Source organism: Trachypithecus francoisi, unplaced genomic scaffold (genome assembly GCF_009764315.1).
Source record: "Trachypithecus francoisi isolate TF-2019V2 unplaced genomic scaffold, Tfra_2.0 Lachesis_group6, whole genome shotgun sequence".
NCBI lineage: Eukaryota > Metazoa > Chordata > Mammalia > Primates > Cercopithecidae > Trachypithecus > Trachypithecus francoisi.
This window is the reverse complement of record NW_022681471.1, coordinates 113,594,536-113,614,018: the sequence shown is the minus strand read 5'-3', so window position 1 is coordinate 113,614,018 and position 19,483 is coordinate 113,594,536. Positions and strand designations below refer to the sequence as shown.

Sequence of the window (19,483 nt, the reverse complement as noted above, 5' to 3'; positions counted from 1 at the left end):
GTTTCACAGTTTCAGATTGTTCATAGAATGCTGAGAAAGCAGGATTGAGATTTTGCCTGGAGGAGGTGGGAAACTTTATACAAAGTTGAGCAGGAAAGTCTAGATAAATAAGTAGGAAGAGTTTGTTAAGCATATTTGGAAGATTCATCTTTCCTGGATCTTGGCCAGATTTTTTTTAACTTTTCTGACCATGAATTAAAAGACGTCAAGATTTTTTATAGTGTTCAGTTCAATCTTATGGTTGTAATCAAGAGGTTCTCAGATTAAGTTTGTTTAACCATCATTTTTGTAGGTATGGTAAATCAAATAATAGAAGCAGTATAACCATAACTAATGAATATTTTGGCATATAGTTCTTACATTCATAATTTAGAATATAGGTGTGTTGTGTGTAAATGTGTTTTCATTTCACCTGAATTTCTTTGTACAGATTTTACAGAATAAAATGCCAGTTACTTTCTTCTACTGTTTCTTTTATTTTTCCTTGTAAAAACATTATTACGAAAGGTGATTTATATGTTACTTACAACACGTATTTACCACAACTATTTTTCTTTCTGTGCTACCAGTGTAAAACTCTTTCTGGAGTCTGTGACCACATCATATCCCTGTCATCAGATCCTCTGGTTTCACAGTCTGCTCACCTGGAAGTGATTCAACTAGCAAACATCAAACCAAGCGAAGGGCTGGTAAGAGATACCATGTTTATCAAAACCACCATCCATCAGTAGACAGCTAGTGATGTGGACAAAGCACCCTCTGAATGTGGGAATCTATGAGTTTCAACAGACACTGAACATTTTGGTATTTTTTTCCTAGAGGAATTATGGTAGTGGAAGTTTGTGTTGCATAAGAAGTTTTATTAAAATAAATGAAAATGAAGGAGAGTTGAAAATGGTGACTTCTGAATTAATTTGGTACTCATTTAGCTTCAATTACATTCTTTCACCTCCCTCCCCACCAAAGTTCCTTAGGTTTAAAGGAAGTTTAAGAGTTTTATAATAAACACCACAGTGTTACCTGCTCATGAAGTAGGTGTTTTGTTTGTTTGTTTTGTTTGTTTTACTTTGGTTTGTCCTGGTTTTAATAGTTATTCCTTCCCCTAGGGTGGGTTAGCTAAACAATATTCTCTGATATTCTTTATAACTCATATTCATTCTTAGAAGGGTAAGTAAGCAAGTGGATATTGCCAACGCTAGATGTCTATGAGTTGTATTTTTATTATGTAATATAAATATAATCGTGTTTTATATTTTGTTCACCTGATTAAAAAGTGTATTGGTTCTAGATTTAACCCAAGAGAGAGACTTTTTTTAAAATAAGTCTTAAGGAAGAAAGCATATAAAAATTGATATTGAGACAAAAAACAAGAAACTGGCTAGAGAATATCTTAACTACTACACAACTATTGCATGTTGGTTTGGTGCTATAGTGTTTCCACTTTCTCCTTGTATATGAATTTACCAAGTAATGATCTTTTGGAAAATAGAAATCTTGGCAACTAGCATTAATAATTGAATTAAGATAATATATTCTTTAAGATTTCTAAGCAAGTTTAACTTTTTCTGTGGCTTTTCTTTTTCATACATCTATATAACTGTTCAGAAGGCAAAGCCTTTATTGACTACCACTGGTTTTTCAGTTTGATGCCATCTCTCCTAGAGAGTAAGTTTTCTCCGGATATGTGGCAAATTAATTCTGGTTATCTGTAGTTCCTAGTGCTGTTGTGGCTTTTATGGGTGTTTTCCTGGGAAGGATATGATGAAAATCAGCATATCAGACATAGCATGCTATCATTGTAATCTGTAAGTGTTATATCTAATGTTGATTACATTTATGAACTTCTTTTAAGTAATGATAATCTAAAATTCTTTTTATGCCTTTTAGTTACCTCTACAAAGTCCAGTTTTATTTTAAAAACACTTCAATCTATAGCATTAAAGATGGTCCTTTCTATATGTCCCCTTTTAGTAGTTATAAGGGAAAGGAAGTCCCCTAAGCATGATTTTTAGAGTGAAAAATTATGAACTAATACAACATTGTATTAAACTAGAAGTCAGAACACCCAGATGCAAATAACTTACATAAAATATAACTATGAGAGTGATCTTGGAGAGATGGGGGAGTAAATTTAACCACCTTGGCCTTGATCTAGTCATGTAGGTGAGGGAGAGGAGGAAATCATCTTTAAAGCTCCTTCTGGCTCTTAGTCTGTGGTTCTAAAAAGAAAAAAGCCTGATTTTTTTTTTCTCTAATTTCCACTGAAATCATTGGGAGAAATAACCTTGTAAAGTAAGTCAAAATAATGCTAATTAATGGGCTTTATGAAATCTTGATTTTTTAAGGAAGGTATAGCCCTGGACAGGTCCTTTATTGTTTTCATTTGAAAGAGGTAAATCTGGGAACTTAAAATGCTAAGAACCAGATCCACTTAAACAGTCTGGGAAAGAGCTAGAAAAGAAACGAATGCCCACTATTTGCCAAGTATTTTTCTCACAACTCTATAGACTCGATATTAATTTTCTCATTTTGCAAATGAGAAAATAAAATTGCACATATTCACTAGTTTGCTCTGTATCACATATAGGTAATAAATAACAGAGGCAGGGTTTAAGTCTAGGTAAATCTAAATGAAGTACATCTGAACAAAGCTTTTTTTATTATTCCACATTCAAATTTTGAATTGCTAAAGAGAGGTATGAGAAGCTTAGGAGGATGACTTTAAAACTGAAATTACTTAGAGAAATTTGCTTTTAAAGGACAATGGGCAGCACTTCACTGGGAATTGAAAGGAAGGAAAAGAAAAACCTAAAATGTTGAATATTAATAGAAAGAGTTAAGTATAAAACTATTTTTTGTGATTCATATCAAAGGGAAAGTACTAAACAGAGGAATTACATGGCTTATTCAAGGTATCGTTTTAAAACTCAGTCACATTTAAGTAAGTTTAGTCAGTCACATTTGAAATAAGCCAATTTTAGGATTTTGATTTAGGATTTTGGTAATTAGCCATAGTAAATGTCTAAATGATAAACGAAGAAAAGAAATAGAAAGCGGTGAGAGAATACCAAGATTTAATGAAATTTAATTAGCTTAGAAATATCTGCAGAAAGTGTTCTTCCAATTTTAGGACAGAACATGTCTCATAGGCAAAAGGTAACTGATTGGTTCTCCTGCTGATAAACTGGATACATCGTATATCAGCTTTCTAATTAGTCAAATCTCCTAGAATTTCTTAGGGTTGACAGTCCTAAAGCATTGTAAGGACTGGTGAGAAACAACTTTAGTTGTGATTGAACCATATGAAACTTTCTTCTAAAGTGCTTTTAAAGAACAATAATTAGCAGAAAATTAAAGGAAAATGAGAGCTATTGAAACAACAAAACTGGATCAGAGCCAAAACATGAGCCTAATAGAGAGGAAGGGACTGGGATCATCCTTGGGGAAACCTCTTGGCCTCAGGGAGTTATTTTTCTATTTAGGTACTTGGACCATCTCCAAATATGCCTTATTCTACCAACTTGACTGAGAGGTTGTTTTGGCTCCTGTTGGTTAACCAACATTTGGAGACAGAACGAAGCAAATGTCATTTTGGCAACCTGAGCAGGAGAGAGGGAGCTGTGCAAGTCAGCTCTAGAATTAATTAATGGGTTTTTAAAAAGAGAGAAAAGGAGGAATGAAGGTTTTGATGAAATGGAAAGCCGTATTTGTCGCGGTTCCAGAAAAAACGCCATTTGAATTGCATGTCCTCCTGCTGTTTGGCCCTTTCTCAGAGGTGAACAACGAATCAGATGTATTTCTGTGGACCCTTTCTTATTCAGAAGACGATCAGTTTGAAACTCAACCAAGCAACTTATTTCTTCTCTTTTTTTGGTGCCTGACTTTTGACCATTTTTCTCATTACTACTATGAGAGGGACATTAAAAAAGACAAGTCAATTTTGATTATTGAAAGCAGTTACAACATGGTTTATTGAGTTTAGAAATGAAAATATTACATAAAACAAAATATCTTTATTCTTGTGGCATTTAAAATTTTGTTTTATTTCTACCCTATTGCTTTATGTCTATATGTAAATACATCTCTAAGCATTTAAAAATTTTATTCATCTGAAAAAATTAGCTTTAATATAAATTCTACAGTGTGGTCATGATGAGATCCTCTTCCTATAACTACTAGATACTGTCTTTGGCTTACAATTGTCAGTTAAGTTCCTGTTATTTGTAATAATTATACACAGATAAATGTAGAGTCATAGCTATGCTGTTCCCATGATTTTTTATTATCCCAATAACTACAGTGTCTTTTCTAAACATTTTTCTTTAAATATTAGGCTTTCTTTATGACCTCATCATTTATAGAATCATTTAGAACTCTTGTCAAACACCTTTAATTCATAGTAATAGTGCACAGTATTGAAAGATACGTGGAGAAAAATGGAATCAACTTCTGCTTAGTTGTCAAGATATTGACAGCTGTTGTGAAACCTCGGTTCTTCTTAGTTTAAAAGAACTTAAGAGAAACACAGCAAAGGAGATGTAGCATAGAGCAATTTATTGCAAAGGAAAAAGATTATTGTGAAAGTTAGGTGCAGAATAGCCAGTACACCCTGAGAGAGGATTCAGGGCAGGCTGCTCCTAAGGTTGAGACTGCTAAGACTGGCATTAGGGAGACTCCCTTTATGGGAGTCTTATGTGATTATTTATAAGGGGATGGGAAGAGCTGTTACTAGTAAGCATGTTCTGGGTGGTCCTCTGAGTGCACGTGCACAGTAGCTGTACATGCCTGTTCATACATTGCATGTCTCATTAGCAACTTAAATCTCCACCCAGGGGTGCGCTTTTTACTATTATAATGAGCAAAGGCTTAGTTTGAGGACAGGTAAAATCAAAATGCACATGCTCCCTCCAGGGGAAATTTCCTAGCTGTGCTTGAATGAGCTTGACTACAATGTGGATTCCGGGGCTTACTGTGTTAACCATACATTCGCCACAGTTGCCAAATTCCAAGCACATGTTAATTCCTTGACTACCTATCCTGCCTGAAAGAGAGATGGGTAACTGAAATGAATTTGTAAAATATCAATCCCAGTTATTCTTTTAGCTACATCTCACATACTACATGTTTGCTAAAGTGGTCTTAGTCTTTTAGAACAGATGTTAAAAAGTGAATGTTTGACTTTAATATCTACAGTTGTCAAATATTCTAATAAGAAAAGTTAAGGTGTACAACTCTCCTAACTGGAAATAAATCCATAAATCAGGAGCCCAGTGGTTGAGAGTGTGGACTCTGGAGTCAGACTGCCTGGGCTTGAAAGCTGGCTTCACCACCTTGGGCAGACTCCCCAGCCTCTCTGAGCCTCAGTTTCCTTATCTCTAAAACAGAGATAATGATAGTTTCCACCACGTAGACTATTGTGAAATAAGTGCAAGACACTTAAAACAATCCCTGGTACATTGTAACAAGTAGATATTAATGATGGTGATAGATAATGATGGATAATTGTTTTGTGTATCCAAACAGTATATGTTGTTTTGTTCACTTTTTCCTCTTTATAACTCTCACAACCCATAATGTCAAAAACTAAAAGTTGGCTGGGCATGGTGACTCATGTCTATAATCCCAACACTGTGAGAGGCTGAGGTGGGCAGATCACCTGAGGTCAGGAGGTCTAGACCAGCCTGGCCAAGATGGTAAAACCCCATCTTTACTAAAAATACAAAAATTAGCCGGGCGTAGTGGCGAGTGCCTGTAATCCCAGCTACTCTGGAGGCTGAGGCAGGAGAATCACTTGAACCCAGAGGTGGAGGTTGCAGTGAGCCGAGATCCTGCCACTGCACTCCAGCCTGGGTGACAAGAGTGAAGCTCCGTCTCAAAAAAACAAAAAACAAAAACCCACAAAAAATGTACTCTCTAGCTCTTACAAATGTGCAGTCATGTTTCATTTAATGATGGGATTCCATTCTGAGAAATGCATCCTTAGGCGATTTCATCATTGTGTGTACATCATAGAGTGTACTTACGCAAATCTAGATAGTACAGCCTACTACAAACCTAGGCTAAATGATAGAACCTATTGCCCCTACTCTACAAACCTGTATAGCATGTTACTGTACTGAATACTGTAGGCAATTGTAACAGTGTTAAGTATCTATCTAAACATATCTAAAAATGGAAAGGTATAATAAAAATATCATTACACAATTATTTGGGACCACTATCGTATATATGGTTCATAATTAACCAAAACGTCATTATGCGTCACATGACTATATTTTAAGATCCTTTATTAATCTGATGTAATCTTGTTAATTCCTGAATGAAAAATATTTGCGAAGATCTTGTCCTCCTCTAAGTTCTAAAATAGTATCGTTATATTTACTGATCAGTAAATGATGGGGTAAATGTTAGCTTCAAATTAAGTATGTTATATACCTGTTACCAGTGTAAGTCTGAATATTACCATGTTGTCATAGCCAAAACCTACTGGCCAATCCATTAATTAAATTCTGATTATACTTTTGTTAAGGTTATTTGTTTTATATAAAGTGATAAGCATTCATTTTGTTTCATATTAGCAATCTAGGCTCAGCCATTTTAGACATACGGTATTACTGAAATGACTTTTTAGAATTAAAGTCTACTCAGTGGTTTCTCAATAGTTCCGAAATTTACTACTTATTTTTCTAATCTCTTATTTTCAGTGAAAACAGATGTATTTTCAGGTATCCAAATATATAACTAACAAAGGTATAGGAAATTAACATTGTAGCAATTGCTTCATATAAGTACTAAATGTATGCTTTTTCTGAAATGGTATTGTTGGTTGTTATTATTAAATCTATATTTCAGATTTGAAGTTAATTAATATTAGTATTTTTATTTATGAAGTCAGTATTTTGAAATGCAAACCACTTTTATAGGTAAAATTCGGGTAGTTTTTCCCCGAAAATGAATTTAAAGTAACAATATTCCTTGGAGGGGACAAAAATTCATTAACTGAATCATCTAGTTTGTTCCGGTTTACTTAAATTATTTAATATTAAAAATGTGAATCCTTTATTGTGATTTTTTTCCTTTAAAGTTCCATCACTATCCATAATTTAAAGTTTCCATCTGCTCTTAAAGTTTATACAGTTTCAGGATTTCTGTATAATTTTTAAACTTTAATGAAGTTTTTTTCTAAAAATGGTTCTATTTAAATGGAAAGCAGAATCTTGTCCTTTTTACTAGAGGAAAGGATTGCTACAGATACACACTACCTTTTAATTATTGATGTAGAGCTTATTGACTATAATTAATAAAACTTTATCAATAAGAAAGGTGGAAAATACAAGATACTACAAAATAGAAGGAGAAAATTATGTAAATTATATTTTATCACTCTTCTGGCTCCAGTTATAATTGAAGTATCTCATAAGAAAACTACTTTCCATTGTATAATGTATCAAGTATAATAAGCTAATAACATACCAATATTTTAATTTCCCATTGTAACTTTTATTTTGCCACAGAGTATGTAGTATGGGTTTTTGGGGGGAGTGAGAGATGTTCTTTCTTAGGAATGTTGAATTACCATGCTGCATTTTATAAGTCTCACAGGCAGTTCACTTATCAAGTAGTTATTTAATTGAGTATAGGCTTCTTCAGACAAACTTTAGAAACCAGAATGTTCAGATAGTAATTTCTCACCAGTTTAAAGATAGCATCTGTCTTCATGGATTTATTTCTGGGGCATGTGGCAGTTTTAATTTGATAGATAATTGTTTATATAAACGAGGTTATAATGTACTTGAAAATTCTCCAATTGCTTCACTTTATTTTCTGATGCTGTCTTTTTCTTAGGGTATGTATATTAAATCTACATATGATGGCCTCCATGTAATTACTGGAACCACAGAAAATGTAAGCATTTTAACCTTTCAAATTTTTATGTGCGTTTTTCCCTTTCATTGCTAACAACTTACATATCTCACATGATTGAGGTTAACATCTAAGGATAAGGACATGAACAGATAGTAGATACAATTTAAAAGAGATACTGAGTTAGTCGTATTGGTTCTGTTCAAATTTCACTTTTTTGTTGTTGTTTAGAATAGCTGTTTACTTAAAGTAAATCAGGTGTTTTCAGCTAGAGATTTGTCTTTGTATTTTCTGATTCATGACAAGTTTTTGTGACATCTGAAAGAATTCATTTCCATCTGTCAAATGATTTGGTTATTTAAAGAAACTAAACTCATGTAAGAAATAAATATCAGATAAGTCAGGTTTTCTGAATACTTCCAGTGTAACTCAGCTTAATTCAGTGAAGGGCAGCATGGTAGCTGAGTGATTTTCACAGTGACATTCCTGGACACCAGCATTAGCCTCCCTTGGGAACTTGCTATATATGCAAACTGTCAGGCCCTACCCCAGACCTACTAAATCAGAAATTCTGGAGACCAGCCTATTTCTTAATAAGAGATTCTATTTTAACAAGTGAATCTGAGGCATATTTGCAAACCACCAGGCCTATGTCTTACAACCAGTTCTGCATCTTAATGGCAGTATAATTTTGGGCAAGACATTTAACCTCTCATTGCTTCAGTTTCTTCGACTATAATTGGAAACAAATTATCTGCACTACATACCTCACTAGGTTGTAATGAAAATTAAATAAGCTAAGAAAGGCCATGCTGTAGAGAACTATCTGTGTTATAGAGAGAGAAGCATGAAGTGATCATGCTGGATATTATTAACATGATCAGTGTGATAGAGTTGAACAGCATAATACATCATTATCCTTGCATTTGGTTATTTCAGATTTCCATTCTATTATTATATAAGCAGGTACTGAGCTTTGAATGTATTATTTATTTTTTCTTTTAGAGATTCCGACAATTGCATGCTTATGCTGTGCTATTTTAAAGAAGACTGAGGTAGAATTAGTTTAATGTCAAATTATTATTGATCTGAACATTTTACCAGCATTTGCTTTTTGAAAATCAACATTCTTTTCATCTAATTCCCCTATTTAAGCACTTACTGATATTTTTCCCTGCTTCTCTTGGTTTCTTGTGAAAGGTGAAACACATAATATATATTTGCAGTTGGAGTGCAGGAGCAGCTTCACATTTGGTATTAAATATGAGAGTCTTAAGGGATCAAGACTATCAGTAACTTGCATATTACGAAGATTTTAACAAGTTTAAATGCAGTTAAGATGCTACAAACTATATGCTTGTCATCGATTGTTCGTTCTGATTTATTTATTCATTCATTTATTCATTTGTTCATTTAACAGACCTCTGCTTCATGTCTGCTATGTTTCAGGCATGGTGCTAGGTATTGGAAGAATTTTAAAATAAACTAGTTTGGTGCCATCAAGGTGCGGAGAGCATGTGGGGTTGATCTTTATAAACAGTAGTGTAATTTTCATGGATGGACAAAGGGAAGAACAGTAAATGTTGCCAAGTGAAATCAGAGAAAGAATCACAGAAATGGTTATTTTGAACTGTGTCTTGAAGAATTGGTAGGAATGGATCTCTCTATATTGTCTGGGGTCTGCAAAAAAGTGTTGAGCACTATGTCTTGCTCATATTACTCACTAATGTTTGAGGAATAGATAAGTGATCAAAAGAAAGATTGAGTCCGAGAGTAGTTCAGATATGAACCATATATTAATAGTTCATCTTTGGATTCTTTTTTTTTTCTTAAAAATATTTAAGTATTTTTGGTAACCTCAGTCATTTATAATTAGGATATCTGTCTTGAGTCTTAGTAAAGCTGCTCACTAGAGTGGGTAAGTTATTATGCTTTGCTGTGCCCTAGTTTCTTAGTTTTCTTATATGTGAAATGAGGCATTTGGACAAAACTCTATCTCTAGGATCTCTTTTAAAACTAAAAATCTATAATTTATATGACTTCTTTACTTACCTGTGCAAAATGTTTCAGTTTCTTTGAATTTTATGTGCTATCATTTTCTTCTACATAATGACTAGAGCCATTTGCTGGATATTTTTTCCATACTTTCCTTTAAAAAGATCAGTTGTGAACCAAATGCCACAGGAACCAACTATAGTTACAAATATATTAATGATTTACAGTCTTTTCAGAATTGTTTCATGGTACTTGTCTGACTTGGTAATATGTCCCCCTCCTAAAGGTGCTGTAAGATAAAAATATTATATTATTGTTATGACACTATTCTTAGAGTTTTTATTGTAGATTAATCTATCCCCTTAATAATGTCCTTGTGTTATTACTTCAGTAACTAGAACTCCCTGGTATGTTGTCTTATCTTGAATTATAGCCTATGACAAATATTTTTATTGAATTTTAAAAATGTGTTGAATGGAGGTTAACATTGTTTTAAGACTTATATGTTTTAAAAATAATGGAAATGAATAAAAAACTAACTGGAAATCACTTTTAAAGTATGTCCTACTCCAAGGTCTCCAAAGTAGCATTTTACTTTGCAGATTATATTACCATATTATTTTTCTTTAGCTTTCAGTAGATAATAATGTAGAGTATCACAGCATTTATGGTTGTGTTTGATAGATAAACACATACACATCTATCTAGACAAATACATTTTTATAAAAATAGATTTTGTGTATGTTCAAAAGCATATTAAAATGCATGTAATCTAATTAGTAGCTAACAGAAGAAAAATATAATATTTTACATTCATTACTCAGACCTGCAATATAAAATTTCTATCTTAAATCTCATTTTATTTTCCTAAGAACTCCTTAAAACTTGTCAGTATTAGCTTATCAAGTTGTTCTTTTGTTTGTTTTTGTTTTTAATCCCTTATGGGAATAAAGGAAAAAAGTATTAGATTATTACATTCTATAGAAATATTGGCATTTTAGTTTATTGAATGTGGTTTTACTGTCCAGTGTATTACACTATATGTAACATGAGAAATAGCATCCTCTTATAAGTAGACACTTAGAATGTTATGTAATATGATTTGAACTAATTGCTGTCCATCTTTAAATTTGCTTTGCTAGATTATTGAGAATTGGTGTTACTGATGAAATAAATTAGCAATTTAATTATCAAACTTCAAATATTTGATGCTGATCATATTCATGTACTTAAAAATATTGATTTGTTGAAGTTAATGTGAATTATTTATATCAAATGGAAAGGATCAAAATACAAAAAGATATAATTTTTTGAAATGCATTTTTGAAGCAGTTACCCACTAGAACCTAGGAGAGTTGCTTGTATAAAGTTTACAAAGGTTAATACCAATTATCATTTTTTCATAATGTTCTCAGAAACATGTTATTCTTTTATAACAAATATCTATATGTTATTTTGCATTTCTGGTTGTTGTCATTAGCTATGCATAGAATGCAAACTATTTTTTATTAATTTTTTCTTTCTGTATTTATTAATTTAACTGGCTCAGAAGGTAAAAGCAGTGTATTAAATACTAATAATCATTTTTATTAGTTTGATTCCTTGAAATTTTTAATTAATTTTTAAATCTAATTTATGGAGATGAACTTTTTGTAGTGTTTCCAGAGACAGGAAATGACTGATAAAATTTATGTTCTTTTTCTTTTATATTAAATTCAGTCACCTGCAGATCGGTGCAAGAAAATCCATGCTGGCGATGAAGTGATTCAAGTTAATCATCAGACTGTGGTATGTATAATTACCTTAAGAGTCAGTGGGAGGAACTAATTTTGATTTGCTAAAGCTTTAAAAGAATGCCAATGAAATGAAATTCCTGTTTGTATACAAAATATTGAACAGCCTTTTGAAAAAATAACTGAATATTGATTCTTCTTAATTATTTGATGGAATGTAAAGCATTTTTTTAAAAGAACATGAAGAGCATTGGTGGTGGTTGAGGTTAGATATACATTTCTATATGGACAAGTACTAGGTGATAGTACATATTCCCTGAACTGGAATAACAATTTTGGAATAGAAATTAAAGTGACAGTGTATATAAATTCAACCTTTTCTTGATACAACTTTTTAAAAGTTCCACTTTATAAATTATTGAATTACCTAGTAGATGTTTTATAACAGCATACATCCATTTATCTAACATTGACTCAAAGTTCATTAAAGTATCTGGTGGTTTTGGGGGGAGTATTTTAAATGTAGGTCTTTTAAAATTTTTAATTTTGAATAGCTGAATTAGCTTTTTATTTCCTAAAAGAGGACAGTAGTTTTAGTTTTTAAAAATGTTCTTGCCCTATGAACCTCACAAATCCCTTGTTATCTACCCTTAAAAATCTACAATAGGCACAGAATCCCACTGTCATTTTTTATAATAGTGGGATTCTGTGCCTATTTTAGATTTTTAAGGGTTATTTTTCTTAATCTTAGATTTAGAAAATGAACATTATATGCTTTTCATTTTGGACTATTTTATATGTCTCAGTTGATTCACTTTTTTCCACTTTCTCTGCCAAATAAAGTATATTTGTTATCTTAAAAAGTTAAAATAATCTAGAATTATTGATATCATAACTCTCATTTGAAAAAAATGCAGATTTTTTATTAGTATTCTATTCCTTGCCCACTAACTCATCAGAGTGAGTAATTATTTCCTATTACACAATTTAACTAAATTTGCTCTTGCATGTCCTAGTGATGGAAGAAAATTTGTGAAAAGCCTGATTTTTCTCAATGATTCTAATCATAAGGCAAATGACATTTCAATTTTTGTTTTGAATAATTTGAGAAGTTTGTGATATTTTGGAAAGGCTCCTGAACTCTGATAATTACAGCCATGATATCTCTTCAATAAGTTCATTATCTAAGTGAAGCAAAAGTTGGTAAACGTTTTCAAAATTAAATGCGTGGGTGTACCTTTGACACTGAATAATAGAGTGTTGGTAGTAGACAAAGCCTTTCCACACTGTGACAGTTTTGATGGCTTTCTTTTCTGATTACTAGAAACTGTACAAAGTGGTTGTTCTGACTGAAGTTTCCTGTCCCATAGGATGAGGATTTGGGCAGTGGGATAAAGCAGCTGCTTCAGTAGACGAGTAGCTTTTCCCTCTTCTAATGTTCATGCTGCTTCCATTTCTGCAATGTGACCTTAACAAACATGTCATCTGTTCAGTAGTTGCAGCATGCATTTCCAGATGGTCATTAAGAGGATAGAAATTAGTCTCTAATAAAAATAAAATTATTTAAAGGATATTGTTTGTGGAACAAAGATACTGGTGTTTATGAAACGAATATGAAAGCCTTTAAAAGTCTACAAATAAACTAATAAAATCTATGTGGATTGGTGACATTTAAATACACCTAGAATGTGTAAATGCATCTTTACATCACAGGAATATTCTAAAATATTGAAAACTACATAGAATGATGTTTGGGGAAACTTGGTTCCAGTTCTTGCTCTGAAATTGACTTACGGCTTTAAGTGAGTCATGGTAACTGTGCATCTGTTTACCTTTTTCTAATGATAATAACCATAACTAACACTTACTGTGTTCTTACAGTGTGCCAAGCATCATGTTAAGTATTTTACATATTTTATTTCATTTAGTCTATGCAATAATCCTGCAAATAAGATATATATAGAAATTGAGACTCAGAATAATTATTCAGCTCACCCAAAACTCAAAGCTCGTTGACCCTAAGACCCATATTCTTACTTCAATTTTATTATACTCCCTCCCAACACTCAAAAATTATATAACTATCCAGCAAAAGAGGAAGAATCCTAACAAGCATGTAAGTAAATCTCAGGATTCAATGAAAGATTAAGTGGGGCCAAGGGTAAGAGAAGAAGAAAGGAAGTGAGAATTTACATAGCTGGGCTAGCGAGCTAGCTGAACTGAAATTAGAAATAGGGTTGAAACTTAACTTTACTGCCACTTCCTCACTCTGCTTCTTTCACTCAGATAAGTAAGATATGTAAAACACCTATCATAATGTCGGGCACACATTAGGAGCTCAATAACAATTAACTTTCCTGCCTCCTTTCTTCTCTTTTACCTGCTACAGCAGTTGGACCAATTCGAATCCTCTTTCTTGGCATACTGCTGCTAGAGCCAACAATTGATTTTGGAATATAATAGAGACAGGATAGTATGTTCAATTTCATGAAAGTAGCCTTTTTTAATAATATGATCAGTTGCCAGGTGTTTTTTGTGTTCAAGTAGAGGCATATTTGGGCAAAACCGATGCATTTCACTAAATGTAGCCTACTCTGCTCTCTTTTCTTGCTGTTGCCTGTATTGTGGTCTGTACAATGCATTTAATCTCTTATTAGACAATATACAGAAGTGGTGAAATGGAAATTCTCTTAATTGAAACAAGTATAAATTATTTATAGTCTTCAATTATCCCTTCTCTCCCTACATTCATTACCATAGGGTTTGGTTATGATATAATAGTTACATTAAAGTATGGCCTAATAATTTGAAATATATAATTAATATTAATTATCTAATCCATTCTAATTGACTAGAATAGTGAGATTGCCAGTATTGTTCCATACCAATTTAGACTCATTAATGAAAAGAACAATGTTAAATCTTATAATTTTGGATGATACCCAGTTAGTATTTTTCTGTAATTCTAAAATTTCCTATGACTATAGGTAGTAATGTAAAATATAAAATCTGACATTTTTCTTTACTTGAGATAAATACAAAAATTATTTTAAATATTTCCCTAACAGTCTGAGAAAGTTGAATAAATCAGATGAATTCAAATACTAATTTTTTACATTGCTAGTATGGTATATCTTCAAGATGTCTAATTAGATGTCTATGTTTCTAGTTTGCTCCTTTTTTAAAAGTATTTTCTTATTTGAAATGAAACTGGAAGTTTTATGTCCTTTTTCATGTTGCTATATTCTTTATTATAAGTGGCTTTTAAGTTTTTCAAACCAACATACTTCTATGGCTGAGAAACTGTGGCTGCCAGATAGGAAGAAGAAAAAATCATGAACATCCAAGCAAAGCAGACTGAGTCTTATTACATGTCTTCCCCACCATTGAAGATCCAACTCCTCAAAGGCTGCTGGAATCTCCCAAGATTTTTTCCACTTCATCTGCCACTACATCCCTCTCTCTGGGAGATACCTCGGCATAGTTTGATGCAGCAACTCTGCCCTCATGATGCACTTTTAACACATTTTTTTTTTAGCTGATGAGACTACTTATAGTTATTAAAAATATTGGGGAATATTTATAATCTGTTCAATTTCATGTTAATACTGTTTTTGGTGTGCAAGGGTTCTAAAGATTCTATCCATACTAAAAACAGTCTCTTAGTAATATCACTTGAAAAGAGTGGCATATATGATGGTTGAATCTATTAATAACATTTGGAAATTTTTCCTTTTATTTTGTATAAATATTAAAACATATTCACTGTTATTTTGAAAGGTATTCTGGAACCTGACGACTACATTATGGCAAGAAATGGTTCAATAGATGAGGCTATAAAGGATACTGGAATGGAAAATAACCAGGTTGGGATAGTCAAGAAGAAGATAGACTGCAGCAAATAGGATATTCTACATTGATTAGTGAGAGATGGAAGATAAGTACTATAAGCTAGTGGTTTTTGCTACCTCCAAAATGATAAACGTGGTTGAGCAAGGCTAGGGATGGCAGAGAGTGTGGGAGGAGGGAACAGATTGAAGGACTATCTCAAAACTTCATCTAACTTCATTTATGTGTCTCCCTTACTCTCACTCTTGTCTCTCATTTTGGACTCTGTCCTCACTCTCTTGTTCCTTCAACCCCAGAACAACAGGAGAATATTGTTCAAAGGAGAAGCCAACATAATCAGAATGAATGGAGAGTGTGGTAACCCCTTAATGTTCATCTTTCCTTTTCCCTCCATCTCAGTTTACCTCCTTCCATGGACTTTAGCAGAAATGAATGAGTCATTGAGTGGAATCAATACCATGATGTTGTCTAACAGCAGATGTACTTTCTCTTTTTAATTTGCTAAATTGTTGTCTTTATTTTTTTGATTTTCTTCTAATTCCATTTTCTTTTCTTTATCATTCTCATCTCTTCTCACTGGACTATTTCTCCTCCACTCTTCATCTCATTAAGTTTCATTTATTCTTGCCTATTCTGTTCTGCTTTCTCAGAGGAGAAAGTATTTATCATATAATTCCATACACCTAAGATATTGAAAACTGAGACCACAAGGGGCAGTGTTTCTGGTGTACCCCACATCTTATTCCTGTAAACACACATGTTTATGGACTACAGAGATTAATTATGTTAGCATGGTGTTTAACATATTGCCTAATAAATAATGGGTTCTTATAATAGCCTAAAATAACTGTGTTAGAATTCTATGAAATCGGTATTCTAAAATAGAACAAGTGAATCATTCTCTTTTGGAAGGGGGAAAAATTATGAAGAGACATTTGCCAAAAATTAAGGAAACAATGCATCAGTGATTTCAGTTACTCATAATAATATTTTATTTCAGATTCTCCATATATAGTAGATAGTTTATGAGAGCTTCATAGATTGTTTTTCTTTTATTTCACATTGAACATTATGGATTTGATGAGAATGTGTGGAAACTGGTTTTGAAGTGATACATGTTGATATAAACTGTATTTTTATTTTGTACAGAGAAATCAATGTATTACTTTATCATCCAGTATAATATTTCATGTTTCTGTCATCAAACTAAAATTTATTATCTTAAGTCCTTATATAAAGGAGATAAATTGTATGATATCTCAATAATAGTTACTTCCTGTTAACCAATTTATTTTCTCTGCAGATCTGTGCATCCTGATTTGTTTCTTTCTTATTTGTGCAGTTCTTACTAGCTTTACCAGGAAGAGTAGTTGCTTTTTTAAAATGGTTACTGTTTCATTTTTATGATTAAACTTTATCTTTCAGTGTCAACATGTAGTTACTATGATCTAGTTATTTTACATGGAATTTTTAATTTCCTTATAACTTTATTTTATGTGTTTAAAATGTATCTATTGGCTGAAGTTCTCACCTACTCTGGCTTATTAACTTATTAAGTATATGGCTCATTTGCAAATCAGTATCATCCTCAGTCCCCCCAACCCACGCGTTTTTTTTTTTTTTTTGTAATCTCTCAGAAAAGCAAGAGTCTGCCAGTCACAATTGCCCAATCCACTTCCTTTTCATAATAGGAGTAGGCAATCAGTAGATAACATTTAACTGCCCGATAAAAAAATCATCACATGAAAGGGAAACACTGTAGAACCACCATATAATAGGAAATTCAATAGATAATGGCATTAATCTTAAGTTCTTTTTAGTTTATTTAGCCCTAGGACTCAAAGATAGGTTTCATCCACTAAATTAATATTCTGATTGGCATGGTAGCTCAAATTGTAGGTAATACAGCCACTTTTACATTTCCTCTCGCACTGCCCCTTCTGCATCTTATTATCCTAATAGTGGACAATAAAGGATTTTTAAAAGTTGGAAAAATGGTATTTGGAGTTCACTGTGGTCTCATTTGGAGCTGACATTGAGTTCCCTTTTTTTGTCTGAGTTGCTGGAATTTTGGTAAAGTGATTTCTAAAGGTAACTTCCACAGTGAAAATACGGCCATTACAGACGTTTTTTTTTTTTTTTACTAAGATTTCTATTAATAAAGATTTAGAATGATACTTTTAGCTATATATATATATGTACACATATATGTGCTTTAGTTTTGTGTTTTGATAAATATATACATATATTGCAGTATTTGCTAAATTTTCAAATAAGCATATTTTTGTTACATGTCTGCTAGTAAATGACATTGTTAAAATCATTTATAGCAAAGTTGTACATTTTTAAACATATTACTTTTTAAATACTAGGGTTTGAGTTGCTTTTTAATTTTGTCATTTAGGTTCCTGAATTAAATTTAAGCATGAATTTTTTATAAGTATAGATTTTCCCCAAAATTCTTATAAATGGGAGCTTTAACATTTTAGATTAGGATGCTTCATTTTACTCTTGGCTTTGGTGACTGGGAGTCTTTTCTTTTTATTTCAAAATACATATTTTTCCAGCATCTTTGTAAGAAGAACAGAAATGAAATATAGGAAGGAATGGCTGAAATTTAATAACTTAATAACCCATGCAAATGTCTTCATTAAAAAATTAGTTAAAGGCCTATATGGTGGCTGAGGGCGGTGGCTCATGCCTGTAATTCCAGCACTTTGGGAGGCCAGGGTGGAGGGGGATTGCTTGAGGCTAGAAGTTCAAGACCAGCCTGGGCAACATAGCGAGACCATGTCTCTACAGAAAAATTTTAAAAATTAGTCAGGTGTCGCAGCATGTGTTTGTAGTTCAAACTACTCAGGAGGCTGAGGCAGGAAGATCACTTGAGCCCAGAAGTTCAAGGTTGCAGAGGGCTATGATGGTTCCACTGCACTCCAGCCTGGACAACAGAATGAGACCCTGTCTCAAAAAAAGAAAAACCTGTATTATTATGGTTATTTTAAAATATGTTACTGCTCTTTTGGGGACTGAGGTTCTACAGTATGATCAGAGATTTACATTACAGCTTTACCTTTCACTACAATGTGATTGTCTTCCTCCTTTTCTCTCTTTAGCAAAAGCTTTCAGACCCATTCAGTTTTATGTTTTGATGAAGTAAAAGGACATTATGAATGATGCTGAAATAAAAGCAAAATTGGCTTTTAGTTTTCTGTAGCGTATATGAATGAAAACCATGAAACCTCAAAAATAAACCTTTAACTTTGAAAGACCACAACATTACCAAATGCCATATTGGAAGGGGAGAAGGGAAAGTGAGCTGTATGTTCAAAGTGCTGAACTATACCCACAGCTTTGGAATCAGCTTGTCACAAAAGTCAAGACACCAACTATACAAAGTCCGCAGTTAATATAAGTGATAGGTTACAGGAGATAGTGCAAGTAACAGGGTATGGAAAGTCACCACCTTTGGTAAAACTATGTGGTTGATTCATAAAACTTACATGAAAAATTATTATCACTATTTTCTTTCTCCCATGAACTTAATTATGAGTCAATCAGAAATTCTGATTTAGCTCTCAGAACTTCTTGAATGTGGGGGAAAAAGATTCCAGGGGAGAAAAAAGTGCTAGCTTCTTGTAGTGTTTGAGTTGGCTCTCTGTCTTGGACTCCCTGTCCATCTTTATCTGTGAGAAATTATGTTCTCTGTTAGGGCTTTCTTTTTAAATACTATATAGTTATACACACACATTATATATGCACACATATTCATAACTGTGAAATTCACATGAAATATTAAGTATTAAAAAGATATATGTAAATTCAGATTGTGAGCAGCTCAACATGGTCTAAGTTTTACGTTGAAATTAAGTCACGTTAAAAAACCAATGCCTTGACATGCTCTTATTTCACTGGGTAAGTGCCATTTAAAGTTCAGGAGGATGTGAGATGAAGAATGGGTCAATGAATAAAGACATTAAATTGTGGGCTTTTTTTCTCTAATGAAAATAAAATCTTTCCCATATTTCTTCTTTTCAAATGTTTGT

The 19,483-nt window shown here is 32.6% G+C and overlaps 1 protein-coding gene across 1 annotated transcript in view; it reads left to right on the top strand.

The window, feature by feature from the left end:
- Positions 1-19,483, top strand: part of CNKSR2 (connector enhancer of kinase suppressor of Ras 2) — a 312,142-nt gene that overhangs the window by 146,275 nt on the left and 146,384 nt on the right. Inside the window, 3 exon segments of the mRNA XM_033201320.1 lie at positions 570-689; positions 7,846-7,905; positions 11,578-11,646. Of these exon segments, the coding sequence (XP_033057211.1) occupies positions 570-689; positions 7,846-7,905; positions 11,578-11,646 (249 nt within the window).